The 26647-nt window shown below is 48.5% G+C and overlaps 1 protein-coding gene across 5 annotated transcripts in view; it reads right to left on the bottom strand.

The window, feature by feature from the left end:
• Positions 1 to 13064: 13064 nt before the first annotated feature.
• Positions 13065 to 26647, bottom strand: part of RASGRF1 (Ras protein specific guanine nucleotide releasing factor 1) — a 95022-nt gene continuing 81439 nt past the window's right edge. The window contains exons 24-27 of one of the 5 annotated variants that reach the window (XM_010955176.3): positions 24049 to 24128; positions 18000 to 18117; positions 16284 to 16352; positions 13065 to 13549 (exon numbers count right to left, since the gene is read on the bottom strand). In XM_010955176.3, the coding sequence (XP_010953478.1) occupies positions 13457 to 13549; positions 16284 to 16352; positions 18000 to 18117; positions 24049 to 24128 (360 nt within the window). In that variant the 3' untranslated portion in view covers positions 13065 to 13456. The other 4 variants (XR_012502605.1, XR_012502606.1, XR_012502607.1 and 1 more) reach the window with 4 other exon arrangements.

The following is a 26647-nucleotide window of genomic DNA, read 5'->3' as shown; positions in this document are numbered from 1 at the left end:
CCTCCCTCCCTCGCCACATCACTCCCCTTTCTCCTCCTCTGCAAGAACCGGCAAGCTGGATCGCCTGGTCTGTCGGGGTCCTCCATCTGTAGGAACTGGCAGGCACCATGGGCAGGGGTGCTGCCTGTCCCCACCATTAAAGCCCCCATCTCCCTGCCTGTTTACACCCCCAGAGCTCTCATCTCTCTACCTGTCGCCACTCCCAGAGTCTTTATCTCCCACTCTCATAAACCACATTCCCCTGGTTGTCACTTGTGCCTTGGAGTGAATTTAAACTGGACGAGGGAGACAGCTGTCTTTGTGAGTTTGGTTTTTTTTCTTCTCACAACAGGAATTTTAGTATTTCTGCTGAGAAAGTCATATTAGCAGCTCTAGGGCCACTTTCTCTATTTTACAAATCTGAAAAAAAAAAAAGAAGATGATGATTTATTAGAGTCTGGGTGTCAGATAAACAAGTAGAGCAATGAACATTTCAACTAAGGAAATGTGTACAGAGATTGCTTCAGGGGAGAGGAGACAGCGGCTGAGACCTGCTTGTTATTTATTTAAGTTTTTAAAAATTATTATTTTGGGGGAGAGGTAATTAGGTTTATTTACTCATTTGTTTTAGTGGAGGTACTGGGGATTGAACTCAGGACCTGTGCATGCATGCTAAGCACACACTCTACCACTGAGCTCTATCAACCCCTACTCCTGACTGACACCCACCTTTAACAACCTTTCAAGCACCCAGTGGGACCAAGTTCTTCACTTAAGCATCGTCCTGCCAAGTGGAAGTTTGTTGACCCCCCATTTTATAGATGGGGAAACTGAGGCTCCAAGAGTTGATGGTAACATTCCCAGAAAGCGTGCAGAGGGAGTCTGAATTCAGCTTTGACCTACTGCCGTTGCTCCTTCTGTTCTTTTGCAGCCCAAGGCGTTTTGGTGTAGTCAGAGCCTGTCAGGTCTGAGCTCTCTCATATCTCCCTCCCTCAGACAGGAGGAAACCTGATTCTCAGCCCAGGCTCTGCCTGTGAGGCCCCTGGGGGAGCAGATTCTTGCAGTTCTTTCCTGGAGTTGAGTAGTGGGTCTGGGTACAGCTCTGGAATCTGCATTTAAAGGGCCTCAGGGTGATTGCTCAGGACTGCAGTGTGGACACCGTGTCTGTGGGAAGATTAGCAGTGCCAGTAGACACTGTCTTTTCCAATAAAGCTGATCTTCATTTATGAATGGCCCTGTCTGGATGCCTGTTGGGTGTACTTTGAGACAAATGTCTCAGGAAAGACCCTGCATGGTTGCTATTTGGGAAGTGAAGTCCCTGGCTTTGGAATAAATGTGTCCAGCTTCTGCGATGTCCTATCCTTCAGGTATGCAGGGACCATGTCATTTTTCTGCCCATCCCTGCCACCTGGAGCGTGGCAGGACTTAAGGCCCTAATATTAGACCTCAAACCCCAAACTTGTTCTGATGCTGGGTCCCCAGTGACCCTTCTTTTTGGATCATTCCAAAGGGCCTGAGATGGGGTGATGCGATGTGAAGGTACTGACCTGGTCGGTTTCAAACTAATGTTTGGTTCTAGTCCTACCGTAGATGCACTGTGGGACCTAAGCCAGTGGTTTGCCCCCAGTGTGCCTCAGTTTTCTCATCTGTAAAATGGGAATAGGTGCCTTGCTTTCCAGGGTGATTCAATACAGTTACATAGTTTAGTTATAGGTAAAACACCTGGCCCCAAGCATGGCACTGTAATAGTGACTCACCCCAAGTAGGAGCTCTGTCTTGGGCTCTCTGTCCTTAGTTGCCTGCACTCACTTTCACGGTGAGTCCATCTGCCCCTCTAGCTCCAGTTGTGCATCACCTCTGTGAGGGTTTCTCTGTATTCCTGGACCTCTGTATTTCGAGAGAGGGGATGCTGAGGATTGGTGCTGGTAACAGAGCCTTACTGGACCAGGGGCTTTGGGCAGAATTCTAAAGGTTCCATCCCTGGTTATTCAAACATAATCTAGGTGCTGCTGGGAAGGGACTTTGCAGATGGAATTAAGGTTTCGAATCAGGTGAGTTTAAAGACTATCCTGGAATGTCTGAGGTGCCCTGATGTCATCATGGGCGTTCTTCAAAGCAGAAGAGGAAGTCAGGAGAGTCAGAGTGTAAAGGGAAAGCCCAGCTGGGCTAACAAGCTAGGTCACAAATCTAAGTGTAACAAGTGTCGGATTACTGATCTGAGTTCTGCTGGGCTAACTCGTAAATCTGAAGTTTAGTGTCAGTTTATTGGGCTAACGAGCTAAGTCACAAATCTAAGTGTGTTAAGTGTCGGTTTACTGATATAAGTTCTGCCGGGCTAACTCGTAAATCCAAGCTCAACGAGTGTCAGTAACGTGATCTGTTCCAAATTGATAAGCTCCAGTGTACTGATTCCTTGCTTTTTGTTGTTTGAACCTTATTGGCTAATAGCCCCATACTTGTAATTAACCCTATAAAACCTCATGTGCACGTCTTGGAGGTGCTCAGAGCTTCAGAGCAGAAGCCCCTCTGAGCCCGCCGGCGTAATAAATCTGAGTACTCCAACCCTCCGAGTGGTGCTTGTTTCTTGGCTGGCCTGTCGTTTCCGTAACAAGAGAGAGGAGGAAGCAGAGGGAGGTCAGAGAGCTTTGAACCATGAAAAGGACTCCACCCACCACTGCTGGCTTTGATGGGGGCCTTGAGCCAAGGAACATGAGTGGCCACTAGAAGCTGAGAACAACCTTAGCCCAGGGCCAGCAAGGAAACGGAGACCTCAGTCCCACAACTGCGTGGAGCCGAATTCTGCCAACCATCTGAATAAGCTTGGAAGCACGTTCACCCCCAGAGGCTCCTGAAAGGAAGGCAGCCTGGCTGAGCCCTTGCTTTCAGCAGCGTGAGACCTGGAGCAGAGGAACCAGCCAAGTCCACGTGGGCTTCTGACTTCCAGACCTGTGAGATAATAAATTTGTGTTATTTTAAGCTTCTAAGTTTGTGGTAATCTCATACCCAGCAACAGGAAACTAGTACATTGGGTGAAATGCCTAGGCTGATGGGTGCCTCTGGTGACAGAGGGCCAGGTGTGGTCTCAGGCTCTGGTGCCCAGTTTTTGCACGTCTGGAATCTGGGAGGCTAAGAGAGGAGAGCAGGTCTTATCCTCCACATTTGGCAGTCCACACCTCCTCCAGGGATGTGTTAGACTCAGTGCCATGCACTTTACATGAATAAACTTTCTTAATTCTATTCCCTCCACCCCTGCCCATGATATAAATGAGGTGACTGAGGGACTTAAGTAACTTGTCTAAGGCCACTCAACTAATAAATAAGAGAGCTGGGGTTTGAACCCCTGGCCAGCTGAGTCCAGAGTTTCCCACAAGTGGAGGCATCTGCTCTATGGGAGCAGGTGGATGAAAGTGAACATTGAGGCCAGCACACTTTTCTAACTCTCCCTGAGGCATCGGGGGGAGGGGGGTCAGGCATCCAACCAGCCACAGATCCTGGACCTCCCAGTCCATGCCTGGATACAGAATGCCTCCTGCTTACCGTTCTAGGAGTCTACTCTGCCTTCATTTATCCTTTTTCTTTAGGCCAAATCTGCTGGTCATCACTCCCTTCCTGCCAGAACTTTATCCCCTCCCCAGCTGTTACCTACAGGTTTAACTGGTTTTCCAGATCACCCGTCAGAGTCAACATCCTGGCAGGAAACCTGGGCCCCTCACCAGATTTATTTCTGCCCTCTACCTCTAGCATCTTATAATAATAATAAAAAAAAAAAAATAATAATAATTGCCATAACAATATAATAACTACCATTTACATAGATTTTGTTCTTTAATGCTCATGACAACCCTGTGAAGTTTCTTTGAAAATACCCACACCCACTTCCTAGATGAAGAAATTAGATTTGGAGAAGTTAAGGAGGTCTGTTTGTAAGTGATGGAGCTCTTCTCACATTCACATGCTCATTTTACAACGTAGGTAAGCAGAGGACTAGTTAAGTAGTTTGGGTGGATGATGGTCTGTAGGGACGCCTGTATGGATGAATGGATGGAAGGAGGGATGGATGGATATATGGGAAAATGGCTTTATGGCTGAATGACTAAACAGATGGTTGGTTGGAAAGAAGGAAGGATGAATGGATGGATGGATGGATGGATGGATGGATGGATGGATGGACGGATGGATGGATGGATGGATGGATGGATGGATGGATGGACGGATGGATGGATGGATGGATGCACGGGTAGTTGGATGGGTGGATGGGTAGAATGATGGATCGATGAATGTAGAGATGAGTGACCAGAGATCTTGAAGAGTGGGAAAGGTAATGAATGCAGGAGGTGTATAACTCTGCCTCAAAGGGCAACTTTGGTTGGATTGTAACATGAACTTGGACCTTTTGCTAGTTTCATTGTTGACGAGTAGACATCCTGCTTAGCCATCTCGGTTATTTCCCTTCTGTGGGTCAGAGAAGTCGGCCTGAATATGTCCTCCCAACTGCGTAAGAAGGCGTTGTTTGTCCTCAAGAAGTCAGGAACGTGGAAACCACCACCTCTTTGGTTAAGCTCTGAAGATGCTGGGCTCACAGCCAAGGAAGTGTGAAAGCTTGCAGAAAAGCCCAGAAGCTGTGTTTCATCATAGCCATGATTGGGGTGAATGCAACAGGGTTATATATGTGAATATGGGGTTAGTGCAATTGCTTTATTTATTAAAATGTGATATTTTTCATCACAGATTTTTTGCATTAATTTTTTATATTTTAAAATATTGCATTAAAATATTATTTATCTTGATTACTGGGTTTTTTGGCACTCCCTTAAATTTTGCACCTGAGGGGTATGTCCCACTTCTTTCACCATTGTCCTGACCCTGTGAAGGAGCACCAGTTTCTAGACTTTTCTGTACTCCCGTGCAGGGGGACCTTATCCCTGTTCAGTTGGCATCACTCTTGGGGAAGGCAGGAGCTCAGGGGCTGGAGTGTGTCTGCCCCTAGGGACGCATTCACTGACTTGTTGTTCACAAATTCTCACTGTCTGCACTTCTTTGTTGTCACTTAAGGCTTTCTATGATGTATCCCTCTTCTGCCTGCAGTCCTCACCACCACTGCACTCCTCATCAGTCCACAGGTGAGCTCCAGGTCCTGGGCGCAGCCCCACCTCCATTCCTTTCCTCCCACCTTGTTCTCTCTCCTCCACAGAAACTTCCTTTTCCTAAACTCTTGAATTAATAACCTGTACCACACACTGTTATACGTTATCCTGTACTATTTTGGAGAGCGTCCTGTAGAGCTGCTTGGTTTTCAGCCAGTTTGCACCCTGTGTGAGCAGGACATTCTTGACTTCCCTTCCTGGCAATGAGAAATGGGCCTGGACTGTTTCTGGGTCATGAGTCACTTGATCTGATTATGGGTAATAATTGCATGGTAAACAGACATTATTGCATGTAAGCACTGATAAGGGGCTGATGGAACAAAAATAGAATCAGGTTGGGCCAGAAGGGATTTCACCATCAGCACGATTTCACCAACCAGCCCTGTCATAGTACCTCTGGATGACTCCCTGGCCAGCCACTCAGGGACCCGGCAGATCCTCCCACCTGCCACCGGCCCCTCACTCCCTGGACTCACCAGGCCCCTGCTCGGCCATCACTCAGACTCTCCCTCAGCTGACACACCCCTGCCCCTTCTCTTCTTTCCACCAGAAACCTTGGGTTTCTATTCTTTCAAGGCCCAGTGTGGGACATTTCCTCTGAGAAGCATTCTCTGATCAGCCCCCTGCCACTCTTTCTCTTTTACTGTTTTTCTTTTCAATTGAAGTGAAATCTACATAGTATACGATTAATCATTTTAAAGCATACAATTCAGAGTTATCTCACTAATTGATTCAAATAATTTCTGATCATATCTGGAGTACTTTTTAATGAGAAGACTGTTATACTCAGTTTTCTCTTTTTTTTTTGAGGTGAAATTCACATAACATGAAATTACCATTTTAAAATGTACAATGATAACTTCAGCAGCATTTAGTGAATTCAGTGCTGTGCAACCACTACCTCTCTCTGTTCCAAAAAAAAAAAAGTTTATCATCTGGGAAAGAACACCCCACCCCCCATTAAGTAACCACCCCTCATTCTCTCCATCCCCAGTCCCCTGGCAACCATTAACCTGATGTCTGTGTCTACGAATTTGCCTGTTCTGAACACTTTATTATGAAAAGAATCATTTTGTGTCTGGCTTCTTTCACTTCGCATGATGTTTTCCAGAGTCACCCAAATTGTAGCATGTGTCAGTATTTCACATCTTTTAAAGGCTGAGTAGTATTCTGCTGTGTGTATATTACATTTTGTTTATCCATTTATCTGTTGACGGATGGTTGGGTGGCTTTCACCTTTTGGCTATTTTGAATAAGGCTGCTGTAAACATTCATGTGCAAGTTTCTGTGTAGACATATGTTTTTTTTCCTCTTGGGTAGATCACAGGAGTGGAATTAGTGGATTATATGGTGATTTTTTGTTTAACTTTTTGGGGAACTGCTGGACTGTTTTCCACGGTGGCTGCCCCATTTTACCATCCCTCCAGCAATGTGTGAAGATTCCTATTTCTCTTGCAGAGACTTGTTATTTTCCGTCTTGTTTTTGTCATTTTTTTTTTTAATTACCATCTTAGTGGGTGTGAAGTAGCAACTCATTGTGGTTTTGATTTGCATTTCCTTAATGACCAATATTGTTTAATATCTTTTCTTGTGCTTATTGGCCATTTGTATATCGTCTTTGGGGAAATATCTATTCAAGTTCTTTGCCCATTTTTAAATTGATTTGTTGTCCTTTTGCTGCTGAGTTGAATTCTTTATACAGTCTGGATACTATTATCAGACATATTATTTGCAAAAAGATTCTCTCCCGTTCTGTAGATTGTCTTTAACTTAAAAAAAAAAAATTATTTATTTATTTATTTATTTATTTTTAATTTTTTATTTATTTTTTATTGAAGTACTGATTTACAATGTTGTGTTAGTTTCTAGTGTACAAAGATTCAGTTATATATATATAAACTGAATGTATAAATATTCTTTTCCATTATGGCTCTTTAAGTCTTTTAACTTTCTTGAGGATGTTCTTTGATGCACACAAGTTTTTAATTTCGATGAAGTCCACTTTATTTTTACTTTTCACGTCCCTCCTCTGGCAGCCCCACTCTGAATCAGACCTGACAAGAGCATCTCTCATGGATCAGGTGTTCTGTGCTGGGAGCCACAGGAGACACCGGCTGAGTCAGACCACCCTGGCCCAGGTGGAATCTCAGTCTCATGGGAGGGAAGTGACGCAGGACTTTGACATGAGGTGGTGGGTGCACCGAGATGGAGACAGGTGAAGCCCTTGACTGGAGGAAATCAGGAAAGGCTTCTGGAGGGAAGGACATTTGAAGAAGGATGGTGTCAACTGAAATAAAAATTAAAATTAAAAATTGATGATGAGACCAACCGATGGTGTGGTCTCAGTGGTGTATGCAGTATTAGAGGGTGAAGTTGGAAAGGTGGGATGCGAACATATCCAGGGGCTGGAATGACATTTGCTTGGTCAAATCTAGTGCTTCTAAAATGGTCATGTGCACACAAATCACTTGGGGATGTTGTTAAAACACAGATTCTGATTGAGGAATTCTGGTCTGGGACCTGAGATCCCGAATTACTAACAGATTCCCAGGCAATGCCCATGTTGCTGATTCGGGATTCCCATTTTGAATAACAGAAATGTGGTCCATTTATTTAACGAACATTCACTGTAGAATGTCTCCATGTGCCAGGCTCTGTGCTAGGCGGTGATGGATGAGTGAGCCATGTTTTTGCCCTCTGCAGTTTACACTTTATTGGGGAAGACAGGAGTTAAGTAACAAATTATGCAACGAAGAGAAATAAGAGGCATGAGAATGTATGACAGGGATGTTGTCTTCAACTATTTCTCTGGGGAGGTGGTTGGTGTCTGAGTTGAGATCTGAAAGATGGGTAAGGAAGAAAGAGGAAATAGCATGTGCAAAGGCCCTGAGATGGAAAGAAATTTTGTTGGAAACAGTGTGGCTGGAGCCCAGGAGGTAGGCTGGGGAGAGATGGTGTGGGGCTTTGGGGGTCCTGTTGAAGGGTTTGAAATTTATCCTGAGAGCTATGGGTGCTCCTAGAGAACTGCAAGAAGAATGGTATGTATGATTAGATCTGTGTTTGAAAATGTCACTTTGGCTGTAACTGGAAAATGGGCCAGAGGAAGGATAAATGCCTAAGAGAGGATATAGGTAGCCTAGGTGTTTGAGATGGCACAAGTCCAGGCAAGGCACACTGGTGGCTTGGTCTCAAGTGGTTTTCAAAAGGACTTTGTGGGGTTGGAGCTACTTTCACAGCACTACTAAGACAGTATTTGCCTTTTTCACAGTAGAGTTTTCAAAGGCTACATGACAGTGGGCTACAGCAGAGGATTGGCTGCAGCAGCAAATAGAGGGATTTGATTGCTTCTATTCAGCCAGACATTAAAGAGACTGGCAAAAACATAAGGTGGTGCCACTTTTCTCATTAAATTATTTTTGTTTTTGAAAATTTAGTAATTTTTCATTAAAAATAGATCATTCATGTCAATACACAACACATTTGCTCTTGTTATTAAAAAAATTTTTCAACTGTGGTAAAATACACACAACATGAAATTCACCATCTTAACCATTTTGAAGTTTACGATTTAGGACTGTTAAGTAAATTACCATTGCTTTGCAACCATCACCACCATCTATCTCCAGAACTTTTGTTCTTGCCAAACTGAAACGCTGCACCCAGTAAGTAACAGCGCCTCATACACCCCTCCCTCCAGGCCCTGGCAGCCACCATTCTACTTTCTGTCTCTGTAAATTTGACTCCTCTAGGTGCCTCATATAACTGGAATCTCATAATATTTTGTTCCTCAAACTTCATCCATGTTGTAGTCTTTATCATAATTTCTTTCCCTTTTAAGGCTGATTAACATTCCATTGTAAGTATATGCCACGGCACTCAGACCGATTACAGCTTTTGATTATTGTGAATAATGCTGCTGTGAAAAATGAGTGTACACACTGCTGTATATAAAATAGATAAACAACAAGTACTTACTATATAGCGCAGGGAACTATATTCAATAACGTAATAACCTATAGTGGAAAAGAATCTGAAAAGAATTTTAAAACATGGGTGTACAATTACGTCTCTCAGACCCTGCTTTCAGTTCTTTTGGGCATATTCCCGGAAGTGAAATTGCTGGTGGTGGTATTTTTAAATGAATTAATACATAATTATTTTAAAACCTTCTTGAAGTTTCAGTTTCAAATAAAATAATCAGTAATGCAATTATGTCTACTGATATAAGCAACTTATTTTGGGGGGGGAGGGCCCTCACCTCAATAGTTTAGAGTGTGGAGGGGTCCTTTAGTTAAAAAAGTTGAGAACTGCTCCTCCAGGGTGGTGACAGAGGCAATGAAGATCTGTGGCCAGGCTGGAAGGGTAATTAGGAGGTTAACATTGACTGGTCATGTGACCCTTTGAAGTGGGAGGCAGGGGTGACCTCTGGGTTTCTGGCTGGCGCAGGTGGGAGGCCCAGGTGTGGCGGGGACGTTGATGAGGCCAGTTTGGTCCAGCTGAGTGAGGTGGCAGTAAGGCAGGTGGAGGCAGCTTCTAGACAGTTAGTTATGAGGAACCTGGAGGGAGGTGTGAAGCTGGAGTTAGAAACAGGAAGGTTATTGTTTCATGTTTCCTCTCTTCAGCTAGGTCACGAGCTCTTGGAGGTCAGGACGAGGCGGGGTGCTGAGGCATGCACGCCCGGGCGCTCGATAAACGCTTGGAGGGTGGGTGGGTCTGGGTGACACCTCCGTCCTCCTGAGACAACAATTCACACTTCTGCCCAGGCAGCCTGAGAGGTCCTGGCAAGACCATTGCTGGGAGGGAGACCATGATCATTAGATGTGAGGTGAGAGCAAAAAGCCGGTGAGGGGGCAGCCAGATGCCTAAGGGTGACACCATCTGCCACTGTGAAACCCACTTATGCCAAAGGACCTTCATGGACCAGGTGCAATCTTTCTCACATACTGACCTTTAAAAACCTCTTTCATGGAGTTGGGGCCAAGAGACACCCTCCAAAACCAACCACAGACAAGCAGAGGGCGTGACCAAGCTCCCCACCCCTCCCCACAAACCAGCCCATAGCCTGAGCCGTGCTACTTCCTTTCTCAAACTAGAGCCATCCTTCATCTCACTTGCAGAAGGGTCACCGAGCCTCGCCAAGCCACACTGGAGGGAGCCCGAAGCAAGAGGAAAAATCTGCCATACCGTCCTGTTGTTATCGAAAAATTTTGTTCATCATGGATTTTTTACATTATTTTTGACTTTTAAAATATTAAAAAAATTATTGCACTAGACTGTTATCTTTATTACTGAGTTTTTTGGCAGCCCCTTTTGTTTTACCCCTGAGGTGGGTATTCCTTTTGCTTCACCCTAATCCTGGCCCTGAAGAAAGCCTCAGAGAATCGCCCAGTGCCTCACACCAGCCCAGGCCAGGCGCGCCTGCACTCAGGTGTGTGCTGACCTCACGGCTTCTTTAACGATGACATCATGGTTTTGCATCATTCAAATTTCAGGTCAGATGTCCCAGCCGCGGGTGGCCTCAACACTGCCCTGCTTGACTGTGCCTGTGGTACTTGTCCCCCTGCCCTGGGTATTTAAAAAAATGTCCCTGCCTACCGCCCACCAGCACGTAAGCCTCGTGAGGGCAGGGACTTTGATCACACCACCCATTATTAAGTCCATGGTGTCTGAGACAACCTGAAACCAGGTGAGGGCTCTACTAAGAGTTCATGAAGGAACAACAGCTAATGGCCAGCAAGCCCCTGCCACACACTCATGACCTCACGTGCGGCAGCTGGGGGCAGCTCACTGAATCCCCCCGGCTGCCTGGACTGCCGTTCTGTGTCTGAAGGAAACAGAAAAGTGGTTACGGAGCCAGCCGGCTGCGGGTCCCAGGGACGTTCTGGAAACGGGCCTTGCCTCTCAGCAGGCCTTGTGCCCGTGACCCACCCTTCATGTGCGTGATTGTGAGGAAGGGTCCGGGGTGGACCCAGGGTCCCTTCTCCGGGGGAGGTGCTCAGACTCTTCGTCCACAGCACGTTTCTCTGTTCTCTTCTGGAGGCTCGAGGAGGTGGCCACGGCCGCGGCCCCATGCATGCTTCCAGCCTCACTGGCGCCGGCCCCGGGCTGCCCTCCTCTTTGGGAATCCTTTTCTCTGCGCTCCCTGTGGCTTGCTATTGCCATCCTACCTCCATCTCTTAACCCAGCAACTTGCACGCTCACACTAACGCTTCCCTGAGCGAGCGTGTGCTTTCATGCTTCTGGCTTTTTCTGGTCCTCTTGCCTGGCATGCCCTTGCCCACTTTTTCTTCTGGCAAATCGTCCTGACCTTTCCTGCAACCTCCTCACATCTTTGTGGAGTTTGTTCCAGTTCCCGCCCTACCACATGGCCCTGTCCTCCTTGGTGTCCCCGAGGCACTTCCTACACCATCCTGTGACAGTGTGGCTCAAATGGTCTGTCTCTCTAGCAACTTACAGATGGCTGCAAACTCTGCTCCTGTTCTCATTGAGAGGAGGAGCTTGATTCCCTTCCTCTTGTGACAGGCTGGCCTTGGTGATGCGCTAGACCAGTAGGCCACCGTGGCTGTGATGTGCTGGGACTTCGGAGGTCAGGTCAGAAGGAGTCTTGCAGCTTCTGCCTGAGTCTTTTGGAAGGCTGCTCTTCAGACCCAGCTGCCACACTGTGAGGAGCCCAAGCCACGTGGAGCGGCCACATGTGGGTGCTCCAGCGTACAGCGCCAGCGCAGCCCCCAGCTGACATCAACTTCCAGCCACGTGAGAGCGCCATCTTGGACACCCAGCCCAGTCGAGCCTTCAGATGACTCCAGACTCAACCGCTGTGTGACTAACTTCACAAGGGACCCCAAGCAAGAAGTGGGCCCGGTCAACTCACAGAATTGTGAGAAATTGTTTTCTGGCCATTAAGTTTTGGAGTGATTTGTCTGCAATAGAAAACTGCAACAATCTCCTTCATCAGACTATGAGGCCCCCAAGGCAGGGGCTGTGCCCCTTAACATTCCAGACCCCTGGTCTGAGCCCAGGGCCTGATAAGGACCAAGTGCTCACCAAACATTCCTCGAGTGAATGAATGAAACCCATCAAAACTCCAGCGTTCACCCTGAGATAGAATAGATTTATTAGCAAGAGGTAATCAGGAAACATATATTTTTACAAAAATGGAAATTTTTTTTCCCAAACAAGCTGTAAGTTGAAATATTGTAGGACTTGAAATAGAATTCTCATACCACTAGGTATTGCTTACAGCAAAAGTTGTCTGTTTGTTGGAGTGGAGCATGCCTGCCACTTCAGAGTTAACCTGTGTTCTCTATACTGTACAATGTAAAAAATAGATGGTAATATTCACAGAATAAGCACTACAGTACTATATTCCTGCTAGAAGGCGTTTAGACAGGACTACAGTATATGCAATAAAAACACTTGGTTATTGATTTCCTAAATCTACAATGTGGTACTATTGTCACAAGGCATACAGACTTGGAGCATCTCAATGTAAGCTTGTAGTGACCGTTAGGCGGCTCAAAGAGGAAAAGTGACATTTTTTGGTGTTCCCGACTTGCAGTGAGTGCTGGGCAGCGGTCGGCCGAAGTCGGCGCGACTTTGTGTTGTGATTCCGTTTTCCTCGGGAAGTTCCAGGGCCTCGTCCAGTGTGATGGAGACGGCTATTCATGCTACCTGGTGTTATTCCTAGAGCGAGGAGCGACGTGGGGCCTGAACGAGGTGGTGGCGTTGGTGTCGTGGGGCGTGGTTCTCAGCGGACAGGACTCCCTTCCCCCCAGGTCGCTGGGAGACGGGGGAGCTTTGAGACCTGTGGAGTTTGGCTGAAAAAGCTGCTTTGGAAATTGGCATCACCATCAGCGGGAAGATTTGTCGATGACTGGACTTCAGGGTAGAGTTCCCCCTCCCGCCTCCCCCCACCCCCCACCCAGTTAGAACAACTACATGGAACATGCCAGGAGGATGTTGGGTGGCCAACTCAACCCAGGGATCTGGGCTGGGGATGGACAGAAGCAGGACTGGTGCCTAAGATTCGTGTATGCGCGGGTTCTGTTTTCCCTTCTGAGAAGAGGGAGAGGCTGGGAAGGACAGACTAAGAGGACAGGTGTTGAAAAGAAACAGGCACTGCAGGAGACGAGGGGGGAGCGGGGTGGATGGGCCAAGTCTTAAACGGTGCAGAAATTCATATTCTGGTTCTACAGGAATCTAAGAACAAGAACGGATCTGTATTCTTGGAGAAGCACATACTAAAGAAGAAAATCCAGAGAAACCAAACGAGTATGTACAATATCGTGTAGCACGTGTCCACGGGGGCGGCTGGGTCTGGGCCGGCTGCAGCTTCAGGTGGGGAGTTTTGGTTCTATTCGGAGAGAAGACTCGTAGAGGCTTTCTTCATCCATTACAAAAGATTGGTCCAGTAAATATTGGGTTACCTGAGAAAAGGAAAAGAGAACAAGGAGTGCAGGGTTATGGGACCTCCGTGATACTCTGTGGATGCTGGGTGTCTCCTGGGAACCAGGCACTGTCATGGGGGTGGTGGTGGGGTTCAGGCTTGCACATGAGGCAAAAAATGCATTAAGCAGCATTTTGTCTTAGTATTATTTTTCTTAGTATTATTTTTTTTTAGTACTGTTTAATAGTAATTTAAAATCACATATGGTCAAAATGACTCTTGGCCACTTTTTCTTTGGTTGAATGCTAGATGAAGTTATCTGGGGCTCGTATTAAAAAATCCTCCATATCTATACACCTAAAACGTCAATTGTAGAATCTAGGTGATGGAGATGTGAGTGTTCACAATTCTTGCAACATTTCTGTATGTTGGAAAATGTACTTAAACACCAGGATTACATAGAACTGAGAGATGTTCACCCAGGAGAGAGTGGAAACTGAGGCCATGTGAGGAAAGAGCCTTCCCACCCTCCGACCTTTCTTTTTTTCCCTTTTTTTAATGAGGCTCACCCCAGGGCAAAGTCTTAGAGTGGAAAATCAGGAAGATTCCCCACATGGATTAAATCATTCTCCTTCCTTCTCCTTGCACACTTCACACTGCTCCCAAGTGTTTTGCTGGACTCCCAGGTGTTAAATGTGATGCAGTCAGAGCCCAAACCTCACCGGCAGCTTCCCCCTCCCCCCTTCAAAAAGACTCTTTCCAGTGTTCACTGATTTCTCAGTGGTTTGAAACTGAAGGTCTGTTTTTGTTTTCCCCCACAGAAACCCAGAGCAGAAGAAAGAAAAAAAATTGTATTTCTTATTACGTATTTGGGAATCTTCTGATAGATGCTTGAGAAAAATCAAGTCCTTGTTGCGTGTGTCTTTGCTAATTGACCCTCTGCTACAGTGCAGGACAGAACCAGCTGTCCGGGATGCTGACCATTAGTCACAGATGAAACGATGATTACATCTGGTTAATGGCTCCCACCCAGCACCTCCAGGAAGATGACTCAGATGCCACAGTCTAGATTAGCCCATACCCACTGACAAATGCGTGGCGATTTTACAGCCATGTGAAATAAATTCGTCTTTTATATCTAGCTAGTAGCTTCAAGTGAACAGCCCTTTCCAGAGCACAAAATCTCTACCCTCCCAAACTCTCTGGGGATCACCAGACTGGTTAGTTTCCTCCGTAATGAGCAACTTTTCCCCCCTAAAAAGTTTTGCTTTAGTGGGAGACTGGATGCAGATACCACCACTGCAAAGCTGTCAAGGAAAGGCGTCTGAAAGGCAGTAACACTTGTTTGTAGCAATACAGGGAGCAATACACATGGCAGCTCGAGGGAGAATTTAAGAAAAGGGCCAAGGCCTGATGCAGTGCCTGGCACACAGTAAGTGCTCAGTGAATACTTGCTGGGAACGTAAAGGAAGAGCAAGGAAAAGTGGCACAGTTGGCCAGCCCGCTGATTCTTCTTCTCTGCTGTGGTTATCGGCTACTAGACAGACTGTGAGTCCACAGAACATGGCAGGGAGCAGGGCAAATCTCTCACAAAGGAGCGCAGAAGGGAGACATAATACGAGCTTGATTTTTGGGTGAGCCTGAGGGTGTGTCTGGAGCTGGATATTTCTGTGAACAGAAAACGAGGAGGTTAAGAGGCTGAGTGGAAAGCAAATACATCTCTGGGCAGAGAAGAGTCACATAGGATTCAGAGCTGGAGTCTGGATTAGTGAATTTCAGTTATTTTTATCTGTAAATGGATCAAAATTTTTTAGGGAAATTGATCTTGAGGATCTTTTAAAAATGCAAGTTAATCTAGTTCTGGAGGCTCCTTTCAGGGCTTCCCATCATCCTGAGGACAAGGCTCCAGATCCTTCTAGATGCCCCCAGTCCTATCTGGTTCAGGCCAATCTGATGCTACATTGCAGCCACCGGGGGTGTCTGCCCTTCTCAGGCGGGCCCTCCCACCTCACGAAAGCCTGTGCCCTCACCCCAGCCAGGATAACTCCTGGGTCTTTGCCCCAGGCAAGCCCCTCTAGACTCCAGCAGGCGCAGGCCCCTGGATTCACAGTCTCACAGCACTCTCCCATTCCTGGGTGTACAAAGTGTTTTTGCCCCAGTCTTGCCTGTGGCAGCAAAAGACTGAAACAACCTAACTGTCCATCAGTATAGAGGACTGGCTAAATAAACGGATTTCTCTGCAGCTGTAAGGAAGAATGAGGATGCTTCTGCCTCAATACGAGAGGATCTCCGAGATACGTTATTAAGGGGAAAAGAATGATGCTGAGCAATGTGCTATATCATAGTAAAAAGAAGTTTGGTTGTGTTTCCATACACACTCAAAAATGGGTGTAACAGTTGGCTTTGGGAGGGGAACTTGGTGACCAGGGACTTTTCCGGGTGTGCCCTTTCTATCTGTGAATTTTGAAACTAGTGAGCCATTTCAAAAAGATGTGATTAACATTGTTTGTCCGGCCCCAGGGGAGATCAGACATGATTAGAAACCATCGCGTGGCAGGTAAAACTCAGGGGCTGTAAGGTCATCACAAGTCCAGTCCAAAGGAGGGGGACTCACTGCGGGTCAGGGGGCCGGGACCGGGCTTCCTGAAAGAGTGGGCCCAGGGAATTCAGGGAGGGAGAGTGGTTGGGTGCAGGGTTGGGGAGGGAGGGAGAAGGGTGGGGCAGCCAGGGCACTTGCGAAAAAGCAGAAGCGACTGAAAATGCTATCTGCTTACCTTTGCTTGGTGCTCTATTTTGTAGGCAGTTTGTTGGAACTGGCGAATCTCTCGGATAATATGGGATATCTGCGGGCAGGAAGGAGAGTTGAGAAGACAGTCTGCTCTCTTCGTACCAACCCCCAACTCTACAGAACAGAAGGGGCCTCAAACTGCCACATCTGTAGTTGGTCTCTTAAGAGCAGTTTTCTTTAAACGAGCAGTCTGCCTGCATGGCTGATACTTGTCAAGAGTCTATAAATCTATAGGTTATAAGTGATGACATAGAGTATTTGGCTTTCTCTGACTTATTTCACTAAGCATAATACCCTCTAGGTCCATCTACATTGCTGCAAATGGTAGAATTTCACTCTTTATTTATTGAAGTATAGTTGGTGTACAATATTATATGTTACAGTTGTATAACAGAGTGACTCTGTTGTACAATTTTTAAAGTTTATACTCCACTTACAGTTATTATAAAATATTGACTATATTCACCACGTTGTACAACGTATCTTTGTAGCTTACTTTATACATAATAGTTTGTACCTCTTAAAATTTCATTCTTTTTTATGGCTGAATAATATTCCATTGTGTGTATATGTGTGTGTGTGTGTGTGTGTGTATGTACATACATACACACCACAATCTTTTTATTCATTTGTATAATCTGTAAAAATATAGAATCACTATGTTGTACACCTGAAACTATTACAATATTGTAAATCAACTAGGCTTCAATAAAAAAAGATGCATAGTATGAACTGTAAAATGTATATTCAGTAAGATCAGAATTATAGATGATGAAGAAAGACTTGTTTTAAAGACTTGGGGATAATACAATAAAAGAAAATTACCAATCATTTTCTCTGAGTAATGAAAAGAAATGAGTGATTTTGTTGCTAAAAAAAAAATCTATAGGTTAATTACACTATGTGATTGAGAGAAAAATAAATAATTTGATCCATGATGCCTCATGGTGCCTCAAACAGTCCCCCTCGACTCCAGCAACAGCTAGAGGCCTGTGCCCCTTTCTCCGTGCCCACTGTGTGCAAGGCCTCATGAAGGGGCCCCCGTCCTGTCACCAGGAAAGTGCTGCCAACTCGCCTGTGACAGAGACCCTGCCAATTAAATAAAACCTTAGGAGGAAGTCTTTGACCCAGAACAAATCCAAGTGGAGGCTCTGATTGGAGGGAGGGTGGCTAGAAACCAGGCTCCCAGCTGGAGTGGGACCTCCCCTCCCAGGTCCTAGATTTCTCTGGGGAAACTGGAAACCTACTTGCTCAGGAGATGCTGCAGAAGTGCTATCGCTTCGCCTGCATAAAGCACGTGCTCATAGGAACTATAAGGGATGCGGTATGGATAAAGGCACAGGGGGCAGAGTCAGGCAGATGCGGGCCCCAGACTCGGCTCTGCCCTTTACTTAGGGGTGACCTTGGGCTGGTCACTGATTACTCCAAGCCTCAGCCTGCTCACCTGTAAGGCGGAGAACAGTAAGGGCACGTGTGGGCATCAAAGGAGGAAATGCAGGCAGACCTGGCTGGGGGCCTGCCAGATGCTAACTGCTCACTAGAGGGAGTGACTCCTCTTGCTGGAGAAGCCTGGCTCAGGCTCCCCGATGTGTGTGCCCTATGGGGGGCAGCAGGGAGCCTGGCGGGCAGAGCTCGGGTGGGCCTGGGGCTGGCGCCTGGGTTTTGCTGCCCTCCCCGCCTTCCCCCGCTGTGGGAAACGTACCATTCTCATCTTGGAGAAGTTGACCAGGCCGTCTTCCGTGTAGTTGGGCGTCCCCTCTTCGATGAAGGCCAGGTCAGTGAGGTACATCCCCAAGTAAGGGACACAGGGTGGGTCACAACTTTGAAGCAAATGGCATTAACAGAAGTTTTTCACTTAAAAACACGAGTCTCTACCAAGAACAGAACACCCTGCATGCACCTCTTGCTTTGCTGGAGAAAAGGGATTTCTATTCGCCAAGAATAACAGTAGCTCTCGGGCCTCCAGCTGAGTATGAGGGTCAGTCCTCTGGTGTTTGGGGGACATGGTGACTGCTGGGGCCTGGGGCTTCTCAATCAGTTGTCTCCTCCCACCCTGAGCCAGAAGGCCCACCTCTACCTCCTTGTTCTCCCTCCCAGATGGTGTCCTGGGCTCCGCCCCCCGCCCCCTCCCAGCCCGTCTTTCCTGTCTCACCACTGAAACTCTCCATCCCAGTCCCACCCTAGAATCACCTCCTTGGGCGGGCTTTGCAGCCCCCACCCCCATTCTTGCCAGTCACCACCAGCCACCCTACCCAGCCCCCTAGTCTCTTCCTCTCCCTGAGGCTTCTCCTCTGCCTCACTAGGATCTCTGCCCACCCGGGCACTGGACCGCCGGTGCGGGAAACCCTTGCCCACGGGATCACCATCCTGGAAGTGGCTTCTGGGCATGGGGTTGGATGATGGCTCCCATGATTGGTGACTCTTGGGAGATGGGACCCAGGAGTGATGGGCCAGGCCCCTCTGATGTGTAGCTCTGAAGCCGAGGCTTCTGTTACTATGCCATCACAATTTGTTTTGGTGCCTCTGGCTGGGGTGCGAGGTGACTCTGTGATGGGCCCAGGGTCACTACACTCTGGCAGAACTCCATATAGCTCCCTCAGGGGACTCCTCACACAGTGCTCTGCAGCCTCCACTCAGCTCAGCACACAGGTGCGGGTGAGCTTGTGCACGCATTACAGGTGACCCTCATTTCTAGCCCATCTCACCTTCGTCTCCTTGTGGCACTCCTGCCACTCCAGAGTGGGGTGAGCCAGGGAGGACGGCAGAGCAAGGACAGGAACCTGGCCTCTGCCTGCTTGCTGTGTGACTCTGAGTCAGTTCTTGCCCTGTCTGGTCCTCAGGTTCCGCTCATACAACAGAACTGATGCTGGCTAAGACAATTTTAAGTGACCTGAGACTTAATTTTAGGTGATGCCCAGACACTATTTAAATAATTGACTCATATGAGAAGAAGCATCCGCTTTTCACTTTCCCCCCTAGCGCTCAAGGAGAGGGCTCATTTGGTGACAGTGTGGCTTTGATACTTTCTAACACCTGCCATTCTCCTCCCCTATTTTTTCCTTTTTGAACAAATAGTAACAGGTTTCACTCAGGATCAGAATGCAGGCAAAAATCAAGAGTAGGACAGAATTTAATAACATTGTTTTGTCTTTGGGGTATTTATGGCGCGTACACTGGTTTCCCATTTGCTGTCCTGAAAGTTTTCCTTATTTAAGTTTATCTTGAGGAATTAGTGAGTTAATTTAAAGGATACCATTGCATAAATGCAAATACAGCTGACACATGGGTGTGGCAGTCTTGAAGGAGGCAGATCCTTAAAACTTGGGGAACAGTGGACAGGAAAAATGGTTTTTGAACTGTAGGGCTTGACTCTTTCACGAGTGTTGAAATCAATTTAGTGGGTGCTGACCAGATTTTTTTAAAAATTAAAAAAAAAAAGAATAGAAAATATCTGAGTTCATCGAATGGACTAAAGGTCTATGTTGCTTTGTGAAGTTTTTGTTCCTTTTACGCATGTGTGCATTTGTACACCTGGTCACATCATCAAATGTTTTTTCACTGTGAGTTGTGAAAAAAAGCAAGAATCGTACTGGTCACAGGCAGACCTCCTTAGGTCCTTCCGACCATTATAGTCCATGATTGTTCCATGCCTGGCTTTTCATTTCCTTTCCGTCAAACTCCAAGTCTGAAGCACAGGCTCGTGAATCTGATGGGGAAAGAGTTCAAGGGTCTGAGAAGCCACCCTGGACCTGGACGGCTCAGGCCGCCGCTGGGTTCTGGCCGGCAGGTTCTGGGAGGTGCCCCGCTACCCCTGCCTGTGATGGTAACCAGGTAGCCTGGAGCTCCCAGAGGACCTCTGATCTCAGATGGAGAAGGGGAGGCCAAGTGACTGCTTGCTGACTGTGAATGACTGAAGGGTGCAGGGTGTTTCTGAAGGCCTCACAGGGTCTCTGACCACCGAGACCAGTGGAAAAAATCGGGGTCCTTGGGTCACTGAGGTGGATTTCCCTGAGGTATTGATTGGGGTGCATGATCCGTTTATAGAAAGACGATGGCAGCTAATTTGGTCACTTGCAAGTGGCACCACCCGTCCCAGCACCAAACTCTGTCCCTGTTTACTACCTCCACAGTGAGGGCCCCTGAAGGAGGGGCCCGGGAACAGCACACTTAATTCAGTCATGCACACACACAACCAACCAAATCCAGTGTAGGTACATATACGGGGCTGTCTGAGTGGCCAGTGGGGGGCTGGTGGAGACAGGTGTGGGGTAGAGAGGGCTGGTGGACGGCCCAAAAAGGGCAGCACTGCGTGGGGACAGACTCAAACTGAGCATCTGAGTGAAAAGGGAAGCTAAGGGCTTTGTGTGGGTGAGACACCCAGCATCTGGCTAGCTCTCAACTTTCCACGTGGGCATTGGCCCCTCTCGGGTGGGATCCAGCCCTGTCCTGGATCAGGGTCTGGCCAACAAAGCTGATATGGGGGAGGCTTCCTCTTTTGGCAGAGCCCTCACCTGGCTGTACCTAATGCTTCAGGGAGCAGAGAGAAAAGTGCCCCACCCCCAATCTAAAAGCCACTGTTGGTTTCCTGGGCAGTGTCTAAGGTGGCACACCAATGTCTGGTGACACCTGGCATCTGGATCTTGTCTGTGGTTGTTTGGGACCCCCAGACTTCATGTTTCTCTCTACCAAGAAATTCCTCATGACGTCAAGGGGGGTAACAGGAATCAAATGGTACCAGTGACTGAATGCAAGATGCAGTGGCCTGACTGGCTCTCTACCCAACCCCAGGAAAAGGGCGGTGATAAGCTAGGGGTCACCTCTTCCCTCTCTCCCCTCACCAGCTGAGCTGTGTGGCTTAGAATCCCTGGGGTCAGGACCCACAGTTCTGGCATGTGGTGCAGGAAAATCAAGCACTTAGATTTTGAAAAAAAAAAAAAAAAAAAAAAAAAAAAAAGTAGGTCTGGAGTTGGGTGGGGCTCAGATCCAATCTTGCTTTTTGCCACCTGGACATTAACTGCTCTGCTGCCTCATTAGCAGGAGTCTGGGCTTTGCTCTGTGGCCACAGGCCTAAAATAAAGATGGAGACAGAGAGCCCCTGGCACTCTAGAACTGCGGGACTCTGGATCCATCATATCCATGTAGATAGATGGACGGTCACCCTGTCTGGAGGGCGTATGGGGATGGCCTGCTGGTCAGCCAGCAGACGTGTTCCTCCATCCTCAACTCAGGGGGACAGAGGGGAAGGAATGTAAAGCAGCCAACAATGAAAGCCCATCCCCTGTGGTCCTTCCACCGGCTTCCTATTCAGGATAAAGACAGAGGTGCAGGTGAGCAAGTGTGCCGCGTTAAGACTGGACGAGTTGGCAAAACTGGAGATGGCCCCCAAAGAGCCAGTGACCAAATTTTACTGCTAAATTTAGTTCTCAGCCAAATGTTGTCACCTGGAGCTGTGGGAAGCTTCTGGTCACTGGGCGGCTAAAGGAAGAGGACAGTCTCATGGGTTTCAGGAGGGTAAGGTCTGGGGAATGAAGGGAGAGCTGTCCCTCTAGGGGCACCCGGGCAGGGGACTGAAGGGGCGCACACAGCAAGCATTGTGGGTGGACTGGGGATATTTAAGAGAGCGGCTGGGGTTTGGGATGTAGGATTTGGGGGGTCAGTCTTGGCTGTAAAGATAATAAGACCATTTGCTAGCACAGGTGCTGGCACAAGGCTGAATGTTTTAAAGACAGGATGCTGGGGACAATGGAATGGGTGTGAGGACCCATGCGGTGGGGCCCATCATGGGCTCCCTGTCTGCGTGGGTCACCAGCTGTGCCCCCAGGCAGCCACCTCACTCCCTCTGATCCTGTCCCCTGCCTGGTTAGACGGCCATCCAATCTTCCAACAACAGAGCTCTATGTGTAAACCTTAGTGCTTCCTGAGAAAGGGCGCAGAAGCGTTTGCCCCAGTCTGCCCCTCCTCTGCCTGGCTTCTCCATAAGGCAAGAACTTGGTCTGCATAAAGGTCTTAGCACCCAGAATGCCCGAAGGCCACCTCTGCCCCGTGTGGCAGGGAGCAGAGGCGTCTGGAAGAGGCACTTACATAGGCCACGGGTAACCTGAAAGAGGGAAGACAGTCAGGATGGGGACTCAGACAGAATGGGGGACCACGGAGGCGGCGGCGGCGGCGGTGGACGAGGAAGCCATGTGAAGGAGGCAGATGGAGCGGCGCCCCGGGGGTGGACGGACAGGCTGGTGAATGCACGGAGGGGCAGCTCCCCACAAGCACAGTCCACAGGGGCTCCTGGGAGCCCAGGCGGAGGAGAGACGGCCGGACAGCACAGATGGGTGGGACATCTGTCTGAGGACACAAATAAAGTGGAGATGGTCAAGGCAATGGCACACGGAGCTGGCAAGGGACAGACCAAGTACGGCAGGGAGAAAACGAGAAAGGCAGACGAGGCTGGTGGGGCGGGTGTGTGGTGTGGCAGAGTCACCATCAAGGCTGCAGGTGCTGACTGGCCCCATCCCCGGGCTGTGGGGGGTCGTGGGCTCTGGGGGGCCTTGTTTTGGCAGTGAGCACCTGAGCCCTTGGAGACGGGGGCGGGGGGGAGGTGTTCCTGGGCTCTGTAGGGACCCCCCGAGGGGGTCTCCCAGGGTCTCTCTGAGGTCCAGCGAGCAGCCACTCAGAGAGAGAGAGAGGGCGAGGGCCAGCCCCAGGGGGCATGTGTTCAGGGGAACACAGTGGCAGAGACCAGGGTGGACACCTTAAGTGCACACCTAACGAGAGTGACAGCAAACCCACGTTGAGTGTGTGGCCACGGTGTGTGCCGACGGCCCAGTCGCTGCTGCCCTGGGACAGCTGGCCTGGACCCTCACGGGAGGCAGCCTCGGGCAGACCATAGAGCCCTGGCCTTGGAGGCCAGCCTGGGCTGAGGCCAGGCTCTGTGACCATGGCCACAAGTCCGTGGACCAGCCACTTGCTCCTCAGTTTCCTTGTCTGGAGAAACATTATGGGAGACTCTGTCTTACAATGGTGGTTCTCAGAGGGGGCGAATTTGCCTCCCAGAGAATATTTGGCAGTGGCTGGAGATATTCCTGATTGTAGTAATTTGGGGCGGGGACACTGGCATCTGGTGCGTAGAGGCCAGGGACGTTGCTAAACATCCTTCAATGCACAGGACAGCCCCCAACAACAAAGAATTACCCCAGTCTAAATGACAAGAGGGCAGAGGTCGAGAAGCCCACCTCACAGGCAATGTTGGTGGGCTGGCACGCACTGCCACAAACTTTGCAAACTGTAAGGTGTAAACTATCAGTAAAACTATTTCCTTGATTCCAAGATGCCATTGTCTGTAAAAATGCACTCTTGTTCTGATGAGTAATTAACCAGTACAAAAAGGAAACACCATTCCATGACATAAACACATTGACTTTAAGATATATCTTGATGTCAGAAATGTTAAAATAGAAAAAAACAATGTGCATTTTAGAATCAAGGAATCTGGCACCACTATGAATATCATCACAGCTTCTCATGACTGTTTTGGTTCCTCTCCTGGGAAATGCCCACACCCTGGAATTTCTTTGGTAAATGGTGGAAGACAAAGCTGACCCGCCCTGGGGGTCTGGGGCTTGTAGGGGTAGGTCTTAGGGGTAGACAGATGGACAGACAGACAGACCTCCTGCTCCAGCCAGGTGTGGCACGTGAATGCCTCTGCAATGCAGTTCTATAATTTAAAAAATAACGGTGACAAAACGACACACACTTACTTTTTCAGAGCTTCTCTCAGATTCTTAAATCTGCCCTCTGATGACACAAGCTTTTGGAGCTTATCAATCAAAGCTTTTGTCTAGAAGGAATTAGAAGCATTTACTAGCACGCAGTACAGGTCGTGGCCCACAGCTCTGGCCCACATTCTAGGTCTTTGCTTTGCCTTGAGATGGGGCAGGTGGATTCGGGGACTTCCTGGGTCTGGGGACTTGGCCCTGAACTCCTGAGAAGTTAGACATGGGTCTCTGTTTTGCGTGCCCATGCTCATGCACGCATCTTTCAGAAACATGGGAGTGGGGCCAAGAGGGTCCAAGTGTCGAGATCCTGAGACCTGGGTGTTTGGGAAGGACCTGGTGGGTAACTCCAAGGAGCTGGACTCGGAACAGGGCACGGTCGGTATTTCATTATCGTCATCTTTCTCATGACCTGTACCCAAAGGATGTGACCATCTTCTCACACTTCCACTTTTATATATCATGAACACCACCGAAATTGAAGAATAATCAAGAAAAAAAGTTGGCAAATCATCAAAGGAAAGACCTTGATGGAGAAGAGAAAACCCCATGGCAAAGGGCCCCCATCTGCTGAATGACCAAGCCAGGCCCTGCCCACACATTAGGCTGGAGCAACCCCGGCGGCTGGAGTTTGTCTTAAGGGACCAGGTGTGTGCGCGGAGTGTGCCCTGGGGCGAGCCTGGCTCTGCATGGCCTGGGGAAACCCCTTCCCCTCTGAGGTCCTCGGCGCCCTCGTGTATAAAACGGTGAGATGACTAGTGACCTCCTTTCCAGCTCCAGTCCTCAAAATCCAGAGTGTGGTAGAGAAACTGGGCTGGAGACCAAGCTGTACACTGTGTGGCAAGAGGGGCCAGCCAGTCTGGAGGGGACACTGGCCACAGAGGCCAAGCACACCTCTAATCTTTGGGTCTGGTTTTTATCTGAGAAATCTGGCCACAGAAATGACAATCTAAGTCTTCGTTCTGATGGGAGAAGGGATCAGTATGTGCTCTTCAAGGGGAGAGAGAGGCAGGGCCTACTGTTCAGTTTGGTCCCGACCAATGAGGAGAAGTGTTGTCGCCTGGTCTGGACTGACCCTGCTCGAAGAAAAAGCTATTCTGGATCTGGTGAAAGAGACACATGCCAGGATGGGACAAGCCACACCGAGGCAGTGATTCTGCTGTCACCTGAGATGACTGCTCTCAGACTCCCAGCAAAGCCCAGTTTTCACGTCTGGAAAATGGGAGGGTAGGTCCAGGTGTTCCTTAAAGGCAACACTCGTTCAGATACTCCTGACCTGTGGGTGACAGAGGGGCTAGACGGCCACATGGCTGCAGGTGAAGTATCACCAGGCTTAGAAGCCACAAAAATGTACAGAGGATGTTCTGATGTGTGGGGTTTTTTGGATAAACTTGGGACCAATCTGTGGCTCCGAGCTGGGCACACTTTGCTTCCTTCCATACCTGTGTGCTTACCTAAGGTATGTGCCTGCTCCGTCTCAGAAGAAGCTCTGTGCCTTACGAGGCCACTGGATTTTCCCAGCTGCTGCTTAGAAAGTGCATTCTGACCTGGAGCAGCTCAAGTATCTTCTGGCCAAGCCAGGAGTGTCCAGCCTTTGAGGCTCACTGGGATACCAGGCCCCTGGGGTCTTGGGCATCTTTGCTGGAGTATGGACACCAGTGGGCAGAAATACGGGGGGCACTTAGAATATGTCACTGAAACCAGAGGCTAAGCAAGGAGCCTACAAAGTAGTGTCACGAAGAAAGATGATTATATGTGGCCCCTTAAACACCATCCCTTCCTGTTCATCAAACAGAAGACTTCTGGATGGCCACGGCTGTTCCCTCCAAGACCAGAAAGTACTGTAGTCAAAGAGAGGCTTATGTCGCCACTAAAATCCAACCATCCCAGGGAGAGGAAACACATAAAAGTACGTTAGTCATCTACATCACCCTATGAAGGAGCATCATCTGATTCTTCCTTGATGGAAAGTTTTATCTTCAGAGAGGGTGGGAAGAGAGGCTGGAAGAAGAAAGGGAAGAGATCAGAAGCCCCAGACTAATTCTGACTGCTTGACTCTTGCCAAGGGCCAGACTGCACTTGGACACAGGCTTTTCTGCTTTGGGCCCACACATTTAAGAGAATGATTAAAAAAAGAGCTGTGGATGCTACATTTCAGATCCTTTAAGAAATGTGGCCATTTTGGCCCTGGCATACCTGCCCAGGGAGAGTAAACCATCCCTGGGTGGTGTTGGCCAGGCCCCAGCCATGGCCACCCAGCGGCTCTTGGAGCCAGGCGCTACACAGACATACAGCTACGGCACAAGCTGAAGGGCTGGGAGAAGCCAGCAGGGTCCAGTCTGCCACAGACGGTGCAGGCCTGGATGTGTCTGCAGAGGTATCTGCAGTTCTTGAACCAGGCTGGCTGGCCCGAGGTCTTGAATGACATCCCAGAAGGCATGCCAGATCATAACCTTGACCTCTAACTACCCTCGATTTGCAGTCTCCTAAGAGAATGGAAGGAAGAGTTCAGAGTGGTCAAGGCGGCTCCCTCCCACCTCCACGATAACGGTGATGCTGGAGAATGAGGCCAAGAAACTCCCAG

This window comes from Camelus bactrianus, chromosome 27 (assembly GCF_048773025.1).
Source record: "Camelus bactrianus isolate YW-2024 breed Bactrian camel chromosome 27, ASM4877302v1, whole genome shotgun sequence".
NCBI lineage: Eukaryota > Metazoa > Chordata > Mammalia > Artiodactyla > Camelidae > Camelus > Camelus bactrianus.
Note: the sequence above shows the minus strand (reverse complement) of the source record. Positions and strands in the feature narration are given on the sequence as shown.